Genomic DNA, 20,088 nt, shown 5'->3' on the forward strand with positions numbered 1-20,088 from the left:
TTATTATAATCCTTATTATTGTTGTTATTATTACCAGAATTATCATTATTGTCATTATTATTATTAAAATAATTATAATGATGAAAATGACATTAATAATGAAGATGATGATTATTATAATGACAATATCAAGGGTGATTAGGGCGATAATGACAGTAATGATAATAATGATGATGATAATGACAATAATGATAATTATCATTAGAAAGCCTATAATGAGAAAAAGGCTTAAAGTAGAAAAATCTCAAAAGTCGAAAAACCGGCAAAATCTAGCGAAATACAGACTTTGCAGAGATAAGTCGAAAAACTCTCTTTTTCGAGTTTAAAGGATGATCATGTTGATCTTAGCAATAAATCTGTTAATTATGACGATTTTGATGATAACCGAATCAATAATGACAATAATGACGATAATAATGATAATTATGAGAGTAATTTGGACAATAATTATGATAATAATTATACAATGATAATTATAATGATGATTTGCCTAATAATTGAAATAATAGCAATAATCGACACTATTCTACTGATTTTCCTAATAATAATAACCACAATGGTAACAAATAATAAAAGAAGTAATTTTAATACGGCTATTATTGTTATTTTAATCCTTATTATTGTTGTTATTATTTCCAGAATTATCATTATTGTCATTATCATTATTAAAATAATTAGAATGATGAAAATGACATTAATAATTAAGATGATGATTATTATAATGGCTATATTAAGGGTGATTAGGGCGATAATGACAGTAATGATAATAATGATGATTATAATGACAATAATGATAATTATCATTAGAAAGCCCATCTATAATAAGAAAAAGGCTAAAAGTAGAAAAATCCCAAAAGTCGAAAAACCGGCAAAATCTAGCGAAATATAGCCTTTGGAGAGATGAGTCGAAAACCCCCCTTTTTCGAGTTTAAAGGATGATTATGATGATCTTAGCAACAATTCTGCTAATTATCATGATTTTGATGATAACCGAATCAATGATGACAATAATGACGATAATAATGATAATTATGAGAACAATTTGGACAATAATTATGATAATAATTATACAATAATAATTATAATGATTTGCCTAATAATTGCAATAATAGCAATAATCAGCACTATACTAATGATTTTCCTAATAATAACCACAATGATAACAGAAATAGTAATAAAAGTAATTATAACACGGCTAGTATTGTTATTATAATCCTTATTATTGTTGTTATTATTACCAGAATTATCATTATTGTCATTATCATTATTAAAATAATTATAATGATGAAAATGACATTAATAATTAAGATGATTTTTATAATGACTATATTAAGGGTGATTAGGGCGATAATGACAGTAATGATAATAATGATGGTGATAATCACAATAATGATGATAATTATCATTATAAAGCCCATCTATAATAAGAAAAAGGCTAAAAGTAGAAAAATCCCAAAAGTCGAAAAACCGGCGAAATCTAGCGAAATATAGCCGTTGGAGACATAGTCGAAAACCCCCTATTTTCGAGTTTAAAGGATGATTATGATGATCTTAGCAATAATTCTGCTAATTATGATGATTTTGATGAAAACCGAATCAATAATGACAATAATGACGATAATAATGATAATTATGAGAGTAATTAAGACAATAATTATGATAATAATTATACAATAATAATTATAATGATTTGCCTAATAATTGCAATAATAACAATAATCAACACTATTCTATTATTTTCCTAATAATAATAACGACAATGATAACAGTAATAATAATAGAAGTAATTATAACACGGTTATTATTGTTATTATAATCCTTATTATTGTTGTTATTATTATCAGAATTATCATTATTGTCATTATCATTATTAAAATAATTATAATGATGAAAATCACATTAATAATTAAGACGATGATTATAATAATGACTATATTAAGGGTGATTAGGGCGATAATGACAGTAATGATAATAATGATGATGATAATGACAATAATGATGATAATTATCATTAGAAAGCCCATCTTTAATGAGAAAAAGGCTAAAAGTAGAAAAATCCCAAAGGTCGAAAAACCGGTAAAATCTAGTGTAATACAGTGTCAAATTCTTATGAAAGTCTTTCTTTCTAATCAAGATTTATATGTCTTCTTTATCAAAATGTTCGGAGTCTTTAATTGTTCATGATTTGCGTGTTTTCTTTTATACACTTATTTATAATCCCGGTTCATTCTTGACAAGATCTAACAATTCTTTCGTATCTTATGCATAAAGTTATTCATTGAATTAACTTCAGAATAATAGAATTCAGAGTTTATAATCTAATTCAAAGTTTATATATATATATCTCAATGTTTTCTTTTTCCATAGTTCAAAGTCTCATGTTAATTGTTTTTTTTTTTTATTTAAAGGGATCTTAGACACAGGGAGAGTAATGTAAGTTTTATTTATTTTAGTTAATAATAATTTCAAAGAATGAAATTTCGAGAGTACATTTCTTTTCATTATTGTTCGTTCACGGCACGGTACGTACTTCTGTGGTTAACATTCCTTTACTCACGTCAATTATTTTCAACTGTATGAGGTTGAGGCTGAGGAGATATTCAATTTCCGATGACGGCGATGCGGCCTGCAGGTCGCCGATCAGCAGTGATTTTTTAAAATCAGTTTCAGCTCAGGTTGCTACCTTTTCTTCCGTGAGTCGTGAGAGAGAGTGAACGTGACTCCTGCCCACCTGCCCGTTTGTCACGCGCATGCGCACAGGTACCCAAGAGTTGCCACATGTCGCTTGGGTTTCCATGGCAACGGGTAGTTGTCAGGTGTTCCTATTTATTTATATTATTTAAATGAATGTCCAAATGAACACCTGGACATTCGCCCCTTCCGAAAATAAATTTTTCTCTGAAGGAAAAAATTTCTGCACAATCATTAAGAAGACTTCCCTCTTCACAGTTTCCGTTAATATTCGTAATAACACATGAATAAACTTAAGCGATTCCAAATTTTCAAATACAATCAAAATGTACTGAAGAAAATATGAAGCGAACTTGTGAAAAAAAAAACTTTACGAAGAAAAGTGTTCTTTCGTTAAATCTATTTCTAGATTAATTAGTTTTTGATAAACACGCACTTGCAATAATTGTCATCATCGGCTCATACACTTAGTCCCATCACACAGCTGCGCTCCTCTCTGATCACTGCGCAGAGATTCCTCCGAGTCCTGCCAGTTCTCCACGAGACGAGAGAGAAAATCGGCGCCAACATTTGCACTCCCTTTTATGTAGCGGATGGCGAAGTTGAACTGCTGAAGATACATTGCCCAGCGCATCAGACGAGCGTTCGCGTTCTTCGACGTGCGTAGACTCTCCAGAGGCATGTGGTCGGTCTCCAGCAGGAACTTGTCTCCGTAGAGGTAGAAATAATACTTTTTGATTCCGTCGACGACTGCCAGCAGTTCCTTCTCGACCGTACTGTAGTTCCTCTCGGCGGACTTTAACTTGCAGCTGTGGTAGGCCACGGGATAAATCTCACCATCCGTTTCCTGCATCAAAACTGCTCCTACACCATCCTGTGAAGCATCTGTTCGAAGGATAAAAGGTTTTTGAAAATTTGGCAGCTGAAGAATGGGCTGCTTACACAACATTTTTTTCAGTGAATTGAAAGCATCCTCCTGCTCATCTCCCCATCGAATCTTATTCGGAGCGTGTTTCTTAAGCAAGTCAAAAAGTGGGAGAGCTAACACTGCGAAGTTAGGCACAAAGCTACGGTAATACCCCGTCAGCCCCAAGAAAGATCGTACTTGTTTCTTAGTCGTGGGTCGTGGTGCATCTTTTATGTTCTTAATTTTGTCGTTCTGACAGCTACACCTTCCCTCACCTAAAGTATGGCCAAGATACTGCACTTCTTTAAATCCAATTTCACACTTACTTGGGTTGACAGTCATATTTGCACACTGTAACCGCTGGAATACCTCCTCAAGGATCTTCAGATGCTCCTCGAACGTAGAGGAGTGAACCAGAATATCGTCAATGAATGCTTCCACTCCTTTGACGCCTTGCAACACTTGTCTCATGACCCTGTTGAATACAGCTGGTGAGTTCGAGAGTCCGAACGGAAGTACTCTGAACTGGTACAGACCTGCAGGACTGGTAAAAGCTGTGACCTCTCGACTCTCAGGGTGTAAAGGTATCTGGAAAAAACCTTTTGTTAAATCGAGTTTGCTAAAGAACTTGGATTCAGTCAGTCTGGAGAAAACTGCACTTCTTTAAATCCAATTTCACACTTACTTGGCTTGACAGTCATATTTGCACACTGTAACCGCTGGAATACCTCCTCAAGGATCTTCAGATGCTCCTCGAATGTAGAGGAGTGAACCAGAATATCGTCAATGAATGCTTCCACTCCTTTGACGCCTTGCAACACTTGTCTCATGACCCTGTTGAATACAGCTGGTGAGTTCGAGAGTCCGAACGGAAGTACTCTGAACTGGTACAGACCTGCAGGACTGGTAAAAGCTGTGACCTCTCGACTCTCAGGGTGTAAAGGTATCTGGAAAAAACCTTTTGTTAAATCGAGTTTGCTAAAGAACTTGGATTCAGTCAGTCTGGAGAAAATAGCTCTTTGGTCACACATTGGTTCTGCATCTGTTTTTGTAATAGTGTTTATTTTCCGATAGTCTCCACATATACGCACACTACCATCTTTTTTCTGCACTACCACTATAGGACTACAGAAGGGGGACGTAGATTTTTCAATGATTCCCGCATCTGCCATATCCTCGATCTCTTTCTTTACTGCGTCCACTAATCTCATAGGTATGGGATAAGGTTTCTGTCTCACAACTTTAGAGCTAGTTAGTTCGATATGATGGTAATTAACCCTTGCAACCTTTGGTCTATCTGAGAATATGTAACTAAATTGGTTCAATAAGCATCTTAACTGTTTTCTTTCCTCTGGTTTTAAGGTGTCACTCACTTTCACATTATCGATGGTCTCGGTCTGCCACGATTGTGCAGTGACGGGTCCGTCGTCACACTCGCTTTCTGGAATTACCGCAGCGGCACAGATGTACGTTGTGGTGGAAGTACTGCCGAGTTTCGAGGTTTTCTGCGAAAAGAAGGCTTTAACATACGCGAGATACTGCTGCTGTTGCAAAGACCAACTGCTGGCCCCTTCTCTTGTTATGCAAAGCTTTGCGTCTTGCTTCGCCACAACTCTCTCAACATAGGACGCACCTCCTGTATCAGCTGTGAAGTATTCCTTCAGCATGTTTATGTGGAATCGTTTTTGTTGATTTCCCACTTGTATTAAATAATTATGATTAGACACTTTATCCACAACATCATAAGGGCCCTTCCACTGTGCTAGTAACTTATTATGAGAAGTGGGTAAGAGGATAAGGCATTTATCACCAGCTTTGAACAGACGTACCTTTGCTTTCCTATCGTAGTATGCCTTCTGCGTCTCCTGAGCTTTCAGCAATTCTTGCTTAGCCAGATCGCAAGTAGACTGAAGACGATTTGCCAGGTCAATGACGTAAGTATATGTTGTCTAGACTTCGGTGTCTACTCCACTATCGTCCCACAGCTCACGCAAAATCTGAAGAGGTCCTCGTACTGTTCTCCCATAAACGAGTTCAAAGGGCGAGAACTTCAAAGAACTTTGGGGAACTTCCCTGTAAGCAAAAAGAAGTGGTGCAAGATAGCGGGGCCACTCCTTCGGCTGCTCTGCTGCCATCCTCTTGAGCATCTTTTTAAGTGTCCCATTAAACCTCTCACAGAGACCATTACACATCGGATGATATGGAGTTGTTTTTAGTCCCTTAATCGACAATAGCCTGAGCACTTCCTCCATCATTGCAGAGGTAAATTGTGTCCCTCTATCACTCAACACTTGCCTGGGAATACCGATCCTGCAGAAGATTTCCACCATGGCTTCGGCAACGGTGACAGCATCTATATTTCTGAGCGGCACTGCTTCTGGCCACCTCGTGCTGAAATCCACGAGTGTGAGGATGTACTTACATCCATCGCTTGCTCTCGGGTGGATTGGTCCCACGATGTCCACGGCGACTCTTTCGAACGGTTCGGAGATCAGCGGCATAGGTTTCAATGGCGCAGGTTTCACGCGTCCGCGGTCACTGGTCCTTTGACAAATATCACATGAGCGGACTAACCTTGATATCTCCTGACCCATGCCAGGCCAAAAGAACTCCGCCTGAATACGGTCAAGCGTTTTCTTCTGACCCATATGACCTCCGAGAGCAGAGTGGTGACCCAGCCGGAAAACAGCAAGACGATACCTCGCTGGAACGACGAACTGGAGACGCTCCTCTCCATTTAACGCCAGAACCCTTCGGTAGATCCTCTTATTCCTCTCGATGAAACGGGTTTCTTCATTAAAAGACCTGTTCAGAGACTTCTCCGCCAGCTTCCTTCGCACTGATTCTAATGAGGAGTCGCTCTTCTGCTCCTGTACAATATCCTGAGAATTTATCAGGTCACTTACCGACGTCAGTGGAGTAAGCTCTCCCTTCCTCTTCTCCATGCTTCTGGTAATGGCGACACAACCTGTTTGCGTTGCAGCATCAGCACCACAACTATTTCTAACTCCTTTGATGTTTCCGATGATAACGTCGAATATTGGATTGACCATCACGGCTGCTGTAATTTTTCCTGTAAAGAACGGACTGCCTACGTGTATGATTGCTTCTGGAACATTAACAAGGGATCCATCAATCATTTTAATAGTAATCCTCCTCCCAGTATATTGTTGAGGAAGAACATACCTTCGTTTCACAACACACCCTGACGAACCGTTGTCTCTGAGAACACTTACCCGAACACCTCCTACTGACCCTGGCTTAACAAGGAGAGAGTTCTGCTTATCAGGATCCGTGGAGGTAGCAGATAGTCAAATGTTGTGCACGCAGGTTGTTTGATGTTTGACCTCTAACGTTTCCGGAGACTGGGGTGATGGGTCTTCTTCACTCATAGAGGCAGCTGCTCCTTTTTGCCTGTAATCATGACTTTCTTGATTCACTGCACGCCAAGGATACTTACGTTGTTGCTGTGGTTTCGACTGCGGAGAATTCTTGTGAGTTAAGGTGGGATGTAACTTCTGCTGCTGCTGCAAAGGTAAGTCTTGCCTTCTCTGCTGCTGACCCAGTGAAGAGACTGGCTTCTTCCACTGCTTACGCGTATGATACCCAAAGGCAGAAAAATGGGCATCCGCCTTATCAGCCATCTGCTCTGCTGTCTTGGTCTTGTGAATCTTAAATTGGGCAACGAGATCCAGAGGACATGACTTCTCCAGCTGAGACCGTAACACCAAATCTCTGAGACCTTCCTTCGTGTTCGGCGTCCCATCCTTCTCCAGCCATTGATCCAGGTAGCCTGACAAACGAACCAGGAACTGAGCGGCAGTTTCTTTGTCTTGCATCATCGCACGATTGAACTGAAGTTTTGCCTCGTCGACCGTCAGCCCGTACGCCCTCATCAATGCTGACTTCATCGACAGGTACGTCTTGTCACTTGCGTCGAGACGATGGAGGATTTCTAAGGGCTTACCTTCAAATAGGCTCTGGAAATGAAGCTTCTTTGTGGCTTCGTCGAACTGATAGAGCTCTGCAAGATCTTCAAATCTGTGAATATAGGGCTCTATACGCTCACCTTCTTTAAATGCAGGTAACCTGATGTGCGGCAAGGTGGATGGCTGGGCAGGGGAGCCTCCGTTCGTCTCCGTCTGCACACGAACCATTTCCAGCTGATGCCGGCGATTCCTTTCCTCCTCCTCTATTTTCATCTGCTGCATTTTCAGCTCATGTTCACGCTGCCTGTCCCGCTCTTCTCTTTCCTCCTTTTCACGCTCACGCTGCCTCGCTCGTTCTTCTCGCTCCTCAGCCTGACGTTTACTCACATAATCTACAATAGCCATGGGGTCCTCAAGCCCCATCAGCTTAGCCTCCTCTACATAAACTCCTGCAGACATCTTGCTTTCTGAAGAAAAGTCTAAAGATGCTTGAAAAATTACACTACACACCACTTGTCACTATAGAATCACTATCATTTAAGCACACTTTCATTTAAGCACACAATTACTCTCGTTGTCAAGTCCCTGTTCGGGCGCCACTTTGTCAAATTCTTATCAAAGTCTTTCTTTCTAATCAAGATTTATATGTCTTCTTTATCAAAATGTTCGGAGTCTTTAATTGTTCATGATTTACGTGTTTTCTTTTATACACTTATTTATAATCCCGGTTCATTCTTGACAAGATCTAACAATTCTTTCGTATCTTATGCATAAAGTTATTCATTGAATTAACTTCAGAATAATAGAATTCAGAGTTTATAATCTAATTCAAAGTTTATATATATCTCAATGTTTTCTTTTTCCATAGTTCAAAGTCTCATGTTAATTGTTTTTTTTTATATTTAAAGGGATCTTAGACACAGGGAGAGTAATGTAAGTTTTATTTATTTTAGTTAATAATAATTTCAAAGAATGAAATTTCGAGAGTACATTTCTTTTCATTATTGTTCGTTCACGGCACGGTACGTACTTCTGTGGTTAACATTCCTTTACTCACGTCAATTATTTTCAACTGTATGAGGTTGAGGCTGAGGAGATATTCAATTTCCGATGACGGCGATGCGGCCTGCAGGTCGCCGATCAGCAGTGATTTTTTAAAATCAGTTTCAGCTCAGGTTGCTACCTTTTCTTCCGTGAGTCGTGAGAGAGAGTGAACGTGACTCCTGCCCACCTGCCCGTTTGTCACGCGCATGCGCACAGGTACCCAAGAGTTGCCACATGTCGCTTGGGTTTCCATGGCAACGGGTAGTTGTCAGGTGTTCCTATTTATTTATATTATTTAAATGAATGTCCAAATGAACACCTGGACATACAGCCTTTGCAGAAATTAGTCGAAAACCCCCTTTTTCGAGTTTAAAGGATGTTTATGATGATCTTAGCAATAAATCTGCTAATTATGACGACTTTGATGATAACCGAATCAATAATGACAATAATGACGATAATAAGGATAATTATGAGAATAATTAGGACAATAATTATGAGAATAATTATACAATGATAATTATAATGATTTGCCTAATAATTGCAATAATAGCAATAATCAACACTATTCTAATGTTTCTCCATATAATAATAACGACAATGATAACAGAAATAATAATAGAAGTAATTTTAATACGGCTAGTATTGTTATTATAATCCTTATTATTGTTGTTATTATTTCCAGAATTATCATTATTGTCATTATCATTATTAAAATAATTGTAATGATGAAAATGACATTAATAATTAAGATATTGATCATTATAATAACTATATTAAGGGTGATTAGGGCGATAATGACAGTAATGATAATAATGATGGTGATAATGACAATAATGATGATAATTATCATTATAAAGCCACTCTATAATGAGAAAAAGGCTAAAAGTAGAAAAATCCCAAAAGTCGAAAAACCGGCGAAATCTAGGGAAATATAGCCTTTGGAAAGATGAGTCGAAAACCCTCTTTTTCGAGTTTAAAGGATGATTATGATGATCCTAGCAATAATTCTGCTAATTTTGATGATTTTGATGATAACCCCATCAATAATGACAATAATGACGATAATAATGATAATTATGAGAGTAATTAGGACAATAATTATGATAATAATTATACAATAATAATTATAATGATGATTTGCCTAATAATTGCAATAATAGGAATAATCAACACTATTCTAATGGTTTTCCTAAAAATAATAACGAAAATGATAACAGAAATAATAATAGAAGTAATCATAACACGGTTATTATTGTTATTATAATCCTTATTATTGTTGTTATTATTTCCAGAATTATCATTATTGTCATTATCATTATTAAAATAATTATAATGATGAAAATGACATTAATAATTAAGATGATGATTATTATAATGACTATATTAAGGGTGATTAGGGCGATAATGACAGTAATGATAATAATGATGATGATAATGACAATAATGATGATGATAATGACAATAATGATGATAATTATCATTAGAAAGCCCATCTATAATGAGAAAATGGCTAAATGTAGAAAAATCTCAAATGTCGAAAAACCGGCAAAATCTAGCGAAATACAGCCTTTGTAGAAATGAGTCGAAAACCCCCTTTTTCGAGCTTAAAGGATGTTTATGATGATCTTAGCAATAATTCTGTTAATTATGATGATTTTGATGATAACCGAATCAATAATGACAATAATGACGATAATAATGATAATTACGAGAGCAATAAGGACAATAATTATGATAATAATTATACAATGATAATTATAATGATGATTTGCCTAATAATTGCAATAATAGCAATAATCAACACTATTCTAATGATTTTCCTAATAATAATAACGACAATGATAACAGAAATAATAATAGAAGTAATTTTAATACGGCTATTATTGGTATTATAATCCTTATTATTGTTGTTATTATTTCCAGAATTATCATTATTGTCATTATCATTATTAAATTAATTATAATGATGAAAATGACATTAATAATTAAGATGATTATTATAATGACCATATTAAGGGTGATTAGGGCGATAATGACAGTAATGATAATAATGATGGTGATAATGACAATAATGATGATAATTATCTTTATAAAGCCCATCTATAATAAGAAAAAGGCTAAAAGTAGAAAAATCCCAAAAGTAGAAAAACCCGCGAAATCTAGCGAAATACAGCATTGGGAGAGGTGAGTCGAAAACCCTCTTTTTCGAGTTTAAAGGATGATTATGATGATCTTAGCAATAATTCTGCTAATTATGATGATTTTGATGATAACCACATCAATAATGACAATAATGACGATAATAATGATAATTATGAGAGTAATTAAGACAATAATTATGATAATAATTATACAATAATAATTATAATGATGATTTGCCTAATAATTGCAATAATAGCAATAATCAACACTATTCTAATGATTTTCCTAATAATAATAACCACAATGATAACAGAAATAATAATTGAAGTAATTATAACACGGTTATTATTGTTATTATAATCCTTATTATTGTTGTTATTATTACCAGAATTATCATTATTGTCATTATCATTATTAAAATAATTATGATGATGAAAATGACATTAATAATTAAGATACTGATTATTAAAATGACTATATTAAGGGTGATTAGGGCGATGATGACAGTAATGATAATAATGATGATGATAATGAAATTAATGATGATAATTATCATTAGAAAGCCCATCTTTAATGAGAAAAAGGCTAAAAGTAGAAAAATATCAAAATTCGAAAAACCGGCAAAATCTAGCGAAATACAGCCTTTGCAGAAATGAGTCGAAAACCCCCTTTTTTCGAGATTAAAGGATGTTTATGATGATCTTAGCAATAATTCTGCTAATTATGATGATTTTCATTAAAACCGAATCAATAATGACAATAATGACGATAATAATGATAATTATGAGAGCAATTAGGACAGTAATTATGATAATAATTATAAAATGATAATTATAGTGATGATTTTCCTAATAATTGCAATAATAGCAATAATCAACACTATTCTAATGATTTTCCTAATAATAACAAAGACTATGATAACAGAAATAATAATAGAAGTAATTTTAATACGGCTATTATTGTTATTATAATCCTTATTATTGTTGTTATTATTTCCAGAATTATCATTATTGTCATTATCATTATTAAAATAATTATAATGATTAAAATGACATTAATAATTAAGATATTGATCATTATAACAACTATATTAAGGGTGATTAGGCCGATAATGACAGGAATGATAATAATGATGGTGATAATGACAATAATGATGATAAGTATCATTATAAAGCCCATCTATGATAAGAAAAGGGCTAAAAGAAAAATCCCAAAAGTTGAAAAAGAAGCAAAATCTAGCGAAATATAGCCTTTGGAGAGATTAATCCCTTTCTCGAGTTTAAAGGATGATTATGATGATCTTAGCAACAATTCTGCTAATTGTCATGATTTTGATGATAACCGAATAAAGGATGACAATAATGACGATAATAATGATAATCATGAGAGCAATTAGGACAATAATTATGATAATAATTATACAATAATAATTATAATGATTTGCCTAATAATTGCAATAATAGCAATAATCAACACTATTCTAATAATTTTCCTAATAATAATAACCACAATGATAACCGAAATAATAATAGAAGTAATTATAACACGGCTAGTATTGTTATTATAATCCTTATTATTGTTGTTATTATTACCAGAATTAACATTATTGTCATTATCATTATTAAAATAATTATAATGATGAAAATGACATTAATAATTAAGATACTGATTATTATCATGACTACATCAAGGGGGATTAGGGCGATAATGACAGTAATGATAATAATGATGATGATAATGACAATAATGATGATAATTATCATTAGAAAGCCCATCTATAATGATAAAAAGGCTAAAAGTAGAAAAATCTTAAAAGTCGAAAAACTGGCAAAATCTAGCGAAATACAGCCTTTGCAGTGATGAGTCGAAAAACCCTTTTTTCTAGTTTAAAGGATGATTATGATGATCTTAGCAATAATTCTGCTAATTATGAGTATTTTGATGATAACCCCATCAGTAATGACATTAATGACGATAATAATGATAATTATGAGAGTAAGTAGGGCAATAATTATGATAATAATTATACAATGATAATTATAATGATGATTTGCCCAATAATTGCAATAATAGCAATAATCGACACTATTCTAATGATTTTCCTAATAATAATAATGACAATGATAACAGAAATAGTAATAGAAGTAATTATAAGACGGCTATTTATGTTATTATAATAATTATTATTGTTATTATTTCCAGAATTATCATTATTGTCATTATCATTATTAGATTAATTATAATGATGAAAGTGACATTAATAATTAAGATGATGATTATTATAATGACTATATCAAACGTGATTAGGGCGATAATGACAGTAATGATAATAAGGATGATGATAATGAAAATAATGATGATAATTATCATTATAAAGCCCATCTATAATAAGAAAAAGGCTAAAAGTAGAAAAGATTAGGGCGATAATGACAGTAATGATAATAATGATGATAATGACAATAATGATGATAATTATCATTAGAAAGCCCATCTTTAATGAGGGAAAGGGTAAAAGTAGAAAAATCTCATAAGTCGAAAAACCGGTAAAATCTAGCGAAATACAGCCTTTGGAGAGATGAGTGGAAAACCCCCTTTTTCGAATCTAAAGGATGATTTTGATGATCTTAGCAATAATTCTACTAATTATGATGATTTTGATGATAACCGAATCAATAATGACAATAATGACGATAATAATGACAATAATGACGATAATAATGATAATTATGAGAGCAATTCGGACAATAATTATGATAATAATTATACAATGATAATTATAATGATGATTTGCCTAATAATTGCAATAATAGCAATAATCAACACTATTCTAATGATTTTCCTAATAATAATAACGACAATTGTAACAGAAATAATAATAGAAGTAATTATAACACGGCAATTATTGTTATTATAATCCTTATTATTGTTGTTATTATTTCCAGAATTATCATTATTGTCATTATCATTATTAAAATAATTATAATGATGAAAATGACATTAATAATTAAGATATTGATCATTATAATAACTATATTAAGGGTGATTAGGGCGATAATGACAGTAATGATAATAATGATGGTGATAATGACAATAATGATGATAATTATCATTATAAATCCCATCTATAATAAGAAAAGGGCTAAAAGTAGAAAAATCTCCTAAGTCGAAAAAGCAGCGAAATCTAGGGAAATATAGCCTTTGGAGAGATGAGTCGATAACCCCCCTTTTTCGAGTTTAAAGGATGATTATGATGATCTTAGCGACAATTCTGCTAATTGTCATGATTTTGATGATAACCGAATCAATGATGACAATGACGATAATAATGATAATTATGAGAGTAATTAAGACAATAATTATGATAATAATTATACAATAGTAATTATAATGATTTGCCTAATAATTGCAATAATAGCAATAATCAACACTATTCTAATAATTTTCCTAATAATAATAACCACAATGATAACAGAAATAGTAATAGAAGTAATTATAACACGGCTAGTATTGTTACTATAATCCTTATTATTGTTGTTATTATTACCAGAATTATAATTATTGTCATTATCATTATCAAAATAATTAAAATGATGAAAATGACATTAATAATTAAGATACTGATTATTATAATGACTACATCAAGGGTGATTAGGGCGATAATGACAGTAATGATAATAATGATGATGATAATGACAATAATGATGATAATTATCATTAGAAAGCCCATCTATAATAAGAAAAAGGCTAAAAGTAGAAAAATCCCAAAAGTCGAAAAAGCAGCGAAATCTTGCGAAATATAGCCTTTGGAGAGGTGAGTCGAAAACCCTCTTTTTCGAGTTTAAAGGATGATTATGATGATCTTAGCAATAATTCTGCTAATTATGATGATTTTGATGATAACCCCATCAATAATGACAATAATGACGATAATAATGATAATTATGAGAGTAATTAAGATTATCATCATCATTATTATCATTACTGTCATTATCGCCCTAATCACCCTTAATATAGTCATTATGATAATCATCTTAATTATTAATGTCATTTTCATCATTCTAATTATTTTAATAATGATAATGACAATAATGATAATTCTGGAAATAATAACAACAATAATAAGGATTAAAATAACAATAGTAGCCGTATTAAAATTACTTCTATTATTATTTCTGTTATCATTGTGGTTATTATTATTAGGAAAATCATTAGAATAGTGTCGATTATTGCTATTATTGCAATTATTACGCAAATCATCATTATAATTATCATTGTATAATTATTATCATAATTATTGTCCTAATTACTCTCATAATTATCATTATTATCGTCATTATTGTCATTATTGATTCGGTTATCATAAAAATCGTCATAATTAGCAGATTTATTGCTAAGATCATCATAATCATCCTTTAAACACGAAAAAGAGAGTTTTTCGACTCATCTCTCCAAAGGCTAGATTTTCGCTAGATTTCGCCGGTTTTTCGACTTTTGAGATTTTTCTACTTTTAGCCTTTTTCTCATTATAGATGGGCTTTATAATGATAATTATCATTATTGTCATTATCATCATCATTATTATCATTACTGTCATTATCGCCCTAATCACCCTTAATATAGTCATTATAATAATCATCATCTTAATTATTAATGTCATTTTCATCATTATAATTATTTTAATAATGATAATGACAATAATGATAATTCTGGAAATAATAACAACAATAATAAGGATTATAATAACAATAATAGCCGTGTTATAATTACTTCTATTATTATTTCTGTTATCATTGTCATTATTATTATTAGGAAAATCATTAGAATAGTGTCGATTATTGCTATTATTGCAATTATTAGGCAAATCATCATTATAATTATCATTGTATAATTATTATCATAATTATTGCCCTACTTACTCTCATAATTATCATTATTATCGTCATTATTGTCATTACTGATGGGGTTATCATCAAAATACTCATAATTAGCAGAATTACTGCTAAGATCATCATAATCATCCTTTAAACTAGAAAAAAGGGTTTTTCGACTCATCTCTGCAAAGGCTGTATTTCGCTAGATTTTGCCAGTTTTTCGACTTTTAAGATTTTTCTACTTTTAGCCTTTTTCTCATTATAGATGGGCTTTCTAATGATAATTATCATCATTATTGTCATTATCATCATCATTATTATCATTACTGTCATTATCGCCCTAATCACCCTTGATGTAGTCATAATAATCAGTATCTTAATTATTAATGTCATTTTCATCATTTTAATTATTTTGATAATGATAATGACAATAATGATAATTCTGGTAATAATAACAACAATAATAAGGATTATAATAACAATACTAGCCGTGTTATAATTACTTCTATTACTATTTCTGTTATCATTGTGGTTATTATTATTAGGAAAATTATTAGAATAGTGTTGATTATTGCTATTATTGCAATTATTAGGCAAATCATTATAATTATTATTGTATAATTATTATCATAATTATTGTCCGAATTGCTCTCATAATTATCATTATTATCGTCATTATTGTCATCATTGATTCGGTTATCATCAAAATCATGACAATTAGCAGAATTATTGCTAAGATCATCATAATCATCCTTTAAACTCGAAAAAGGGGGGTTATCGACTCATCTCTCCAAAGGCTGTATTTCGCTAGATTTTGCCGGTTTTTCGACTTTTGAGATTTTTCTACTTTTAGCCTTTTTCTCATTATAGATAGGCTTTCTAATGATAATTATCATCATTATTGTCATTATCATCATTATTATCATTACTGTCATTATCGCCCTAATCACCCTTAATATAGTCATTATAATAATCATCATTTTAATTATTAATGTCATTTTCATCATTATAATTATTTTAATAATGATAATGACAATAATGATAATTCTGGTAATAATAACAACAATAATAAGGATTATAATAACAATAATAACCGTGTTATAATTACTTCTATTACTATTTCTGTTATCATTGTAGTTATTATTATTAGGAAAATCATTAGAATAGTGTTGATTATTGCTATTATTGCAATTATTAGGCAAATCATCATTATAATTATCACTGTATAATTATTATCATAAGTATTGTCCTAATTGCTCTCATAATTATCATTATTATAGTCATTATTGTCATCATTGATTCGGTTATCATCAAAATCATGATAATTAGCAGAATTATTGCTAAGATCATCATAATCATCCTTTAAACTCGAAAAAGAGGGTTTTCGACTCACCTCTCCAAAGAATATATTTCGCTAGATTTCGCTGCTTTTTCGACTTTTGGGATTTTTCTACTTTTAGCCCTTTTCTTATTATAGATGGGCTTTATAATGATAATTATCATCATTATTGTCATTATCACCATCATTATTATCATTACTGTCATTATCGCCCTAATCACCCTTAATATAGTTGTTATAATGATCAATATCTTAATTATTAATGTCATTTTCATCATTATAATTATTTTAATAATGATAATGACAATAATGATAATTCTGGAAATAATAACAATAAGGATTATAATAACAATAATAATAATAATAATAACAATAATAATAATAATAATAACAATAAGGATTATAATAACAATAATAGCCGTATTAAAATTACTTCTATTATTATTTCTGTTATCATTGTTGTTATTATTATTAGGAAAATCATTAGAGTAGTGATTATTGCTATTATTGCAATTATTAGGCAAATCATCATTATAATTATCATTGTATAATTATTATCATAATTATTGTCCGAATTGCTCTCATAATTATCATTATTATCGTCATTATTGTCATTATTGATTCGGTTTTCATCAAAATCATCATAATTAGCAGAATTATTGCTAAGATCATCATAAACATCCTTTAAACTCGAAAAAGGGGGTTTTCGACTCATTTCTGCAAAGGCTGTATTTCGCAAGATTTTGCCGGTTTTTCGACTTATGAGATTTTTCTACTTTTAGCCTTTTTCTCATTAAAGATGGGCTTTCTAATGATAATAATCATCATTATTGTCATTATCATCATCATTATTATCATTACTGTCATTATCGCCCTAATCACCCTTAATTTATTCATTACAATAATCATCATCTTAATTATTAATGTCATTTTCATCATTATAACTATTTTAATAATTATAATGACAATAATGATAATTCTGGTAATAATAACAACAATAATAAGGATTATGATAACAATAATAACCGTGTTATAATTACTTCTATTATTATTTCTGTTATCATTGTCGTTATTATTATTAGGAAAACCATTAGAATAGTGTTGATTATTGCTATTATTGCAATTATTAGGCAAATCATCATTATAATTATTATTGTATAATTATTATCATAATCATTGGCTTAATTACTCTCATAATTATCATTATTATCGTCATTATTGTCATCATTGATTCGGTTATCATCAAAATCATGATAATTAGCAGAATTATTGCTAAGATCATCATAATCATCCTTTAAACTCGTAAAAGAGGGTTTTCGACTCACCTGTCCAAAGGCTATATTTCGCTAGATTTCGCCGGTTTTTCGACTATTGGGATTTTTCTACTTTTTGCCTTTTTCTTATTATAGATGGGCTTTATAATGATAATTATCATCATTATTGTCATTATCGCCCTAATCACCCTTAATATGGTCATTATAATAATCATCTTAATTATTAATGTCATTTTCATCATTATAATTATTTTACTAATGATAATGACAATAATGATATTAGGAAAATCATTAGAATAGTGTTGATTATTGCTATTATTGCAATTATTAGGCAAATCATCATTGTATAATTATTATCATAATTATTGTCCTAATTGCTCCCATAATTATCATTATTATCGTCATTATTGTCATCATTGATTCGGTTATCATCAAAATCATGATAATTAGCAGAATTATTGCTAAGATCATCATAATCATCCTTTAAACTCGAAAAAGGGGGGTTTGCGACTCATGTCTCCAACGGCTATATTTCGCAAGATGTCGCCGGTTTTTCGACTTTTGGGAATTTTCTACTTTTAGCCTTTTTCTTATTAAAGATGGGCTTTCTAATGATAATTATCATCATTATTGTCATTATCATCATCATTATTATCATTACTGTCATTATCGCCCTAATCACCCTTAATATAGTCATTATAATAATCATAATCTTAATTAATAATGTCATTTTAATTATTATAATTATTTTAATAATGTTAATGACAATAATGATAATTCTGGTAATATTAAAAATCATAATTATAATAATAATAATCATTATGATTATTATTGTATAATTATTATCATAATTATTGTCTTAATTACTCTCATAATTATCATTATTATCGTCATTATTGATGGGGTTCTCATGAAAATCATCATAATTAGCAGAATTATTGCTAAGATCATAATCATCCTTTAAACTCGAAAAAGAGGGTTTTCGATTCACCTCTCCAAAGGCTATATTTCGCTAGATTTCGCCGGTTTTTCGACTTTTGAGATATTTCTGCTTTTAGCCTTTTCTTATTATAGATGGGCTTTATAATGATAATTATCATCAATATTGTCATTATCATCATCATTATTATCATTACTGTCATTATCGCCGTAATCACCCTTAATAGTCATTATAATAATCATCATCTTAATTATTAATGTCATTTTCATCATTATAATTCTTTTAATAATGATAATGACAATAATGATAATTCTGGAAATAATAACAACAAAAATCAGGATTATAATAACAATAATTGCCGTGTTATAATTACTTCTATTATTATTTCTGTTACAATTGTCGTTATTATTATTAGGAAAATCCTTAGAATAGTGTTGATTATTGCTATTATTGCAATTATTAGGCAAATCATCATTATAATTATTATTGTATAATTATTATCATAATTATTGTCCTAATTGCTCTCATAATTATCATTATTATCGTCATTATTGTCATCATTGATTCGGTTATCATCAAAATCATCATAATTAGAAGAATTATTGCTAAGATCATCATAATCATCCTTTAGACTCAAAAAAGGGGGTTTTCGACTCATTTCTGCAAAGGCTGTATTTCGCCAGATTTTGCCGGTTTTTCGAATTTAGAGATTTTTCTACTTTTAGCCTTTTTCTCATTATAGATGGGCTTTATAATGATAATTATCATAATTATTTTCATTATCATCATCATTATTATCATTACTGTCATTATCGCCCTAATCACCCTTAATATAGTCATTATAATAATCATCATCTTAATTATTAATGTCATTTTCATCATTATAATTATTTTAATAATGATAATGACAATAATGATAATTCTGGTAATAATAACAACAATAATAAG

The 20,088-nt window shown here is 31.2% G+C and overlaps 1 protein-coding gene across 1 annotated transcript in view; it reads right to left on the reverse strand.

Annotated features, from left to right (window-relative positions):
- LOC138859099 (uncharacterized) overlaps window positions 1–6,738 on the reverse strand; it is a 26,647-nt gene extending 19,909 nt beyond the window's left edge. The window contains exons 1-3 of the mRNA XM_070137433.1: window positions 5,554–6,738; window positions 4,284–5,505; window positions 3,157–4,197 (exon numbers count right to left, since the gene is read on the reverse strand). Of these exons, the coding sequence (XP_069993534.1) occupies window positions 3,157–4,197; window positions 4,284–5,505; window positions 5,554–6,738 (3,448 nt within the window). The remainder of the gene's footprint in view (window positions 1–3,156; window positions 4,198–4,283; window positions 5,506–5,553) is intronic.
- Window positions 6,739–20,088: the final 13,350 nt, after the last annotated feature.

Source organism: Penaeus vannamei, chromosome 23 (assembly GCF_042767895.1).
Source record: "Penaeus vannamei isolate JL-2024 chromosome 23, ASM4276789v1, whole genome shotgun sequence".
Taxonomy (NCBI): domain Eukaryota; kingdom Metazoa; phylum Arthropoda; class Malacostraca; order Decapoda; family Penaeidae; genus Penaeus; species Penaeus vannamei.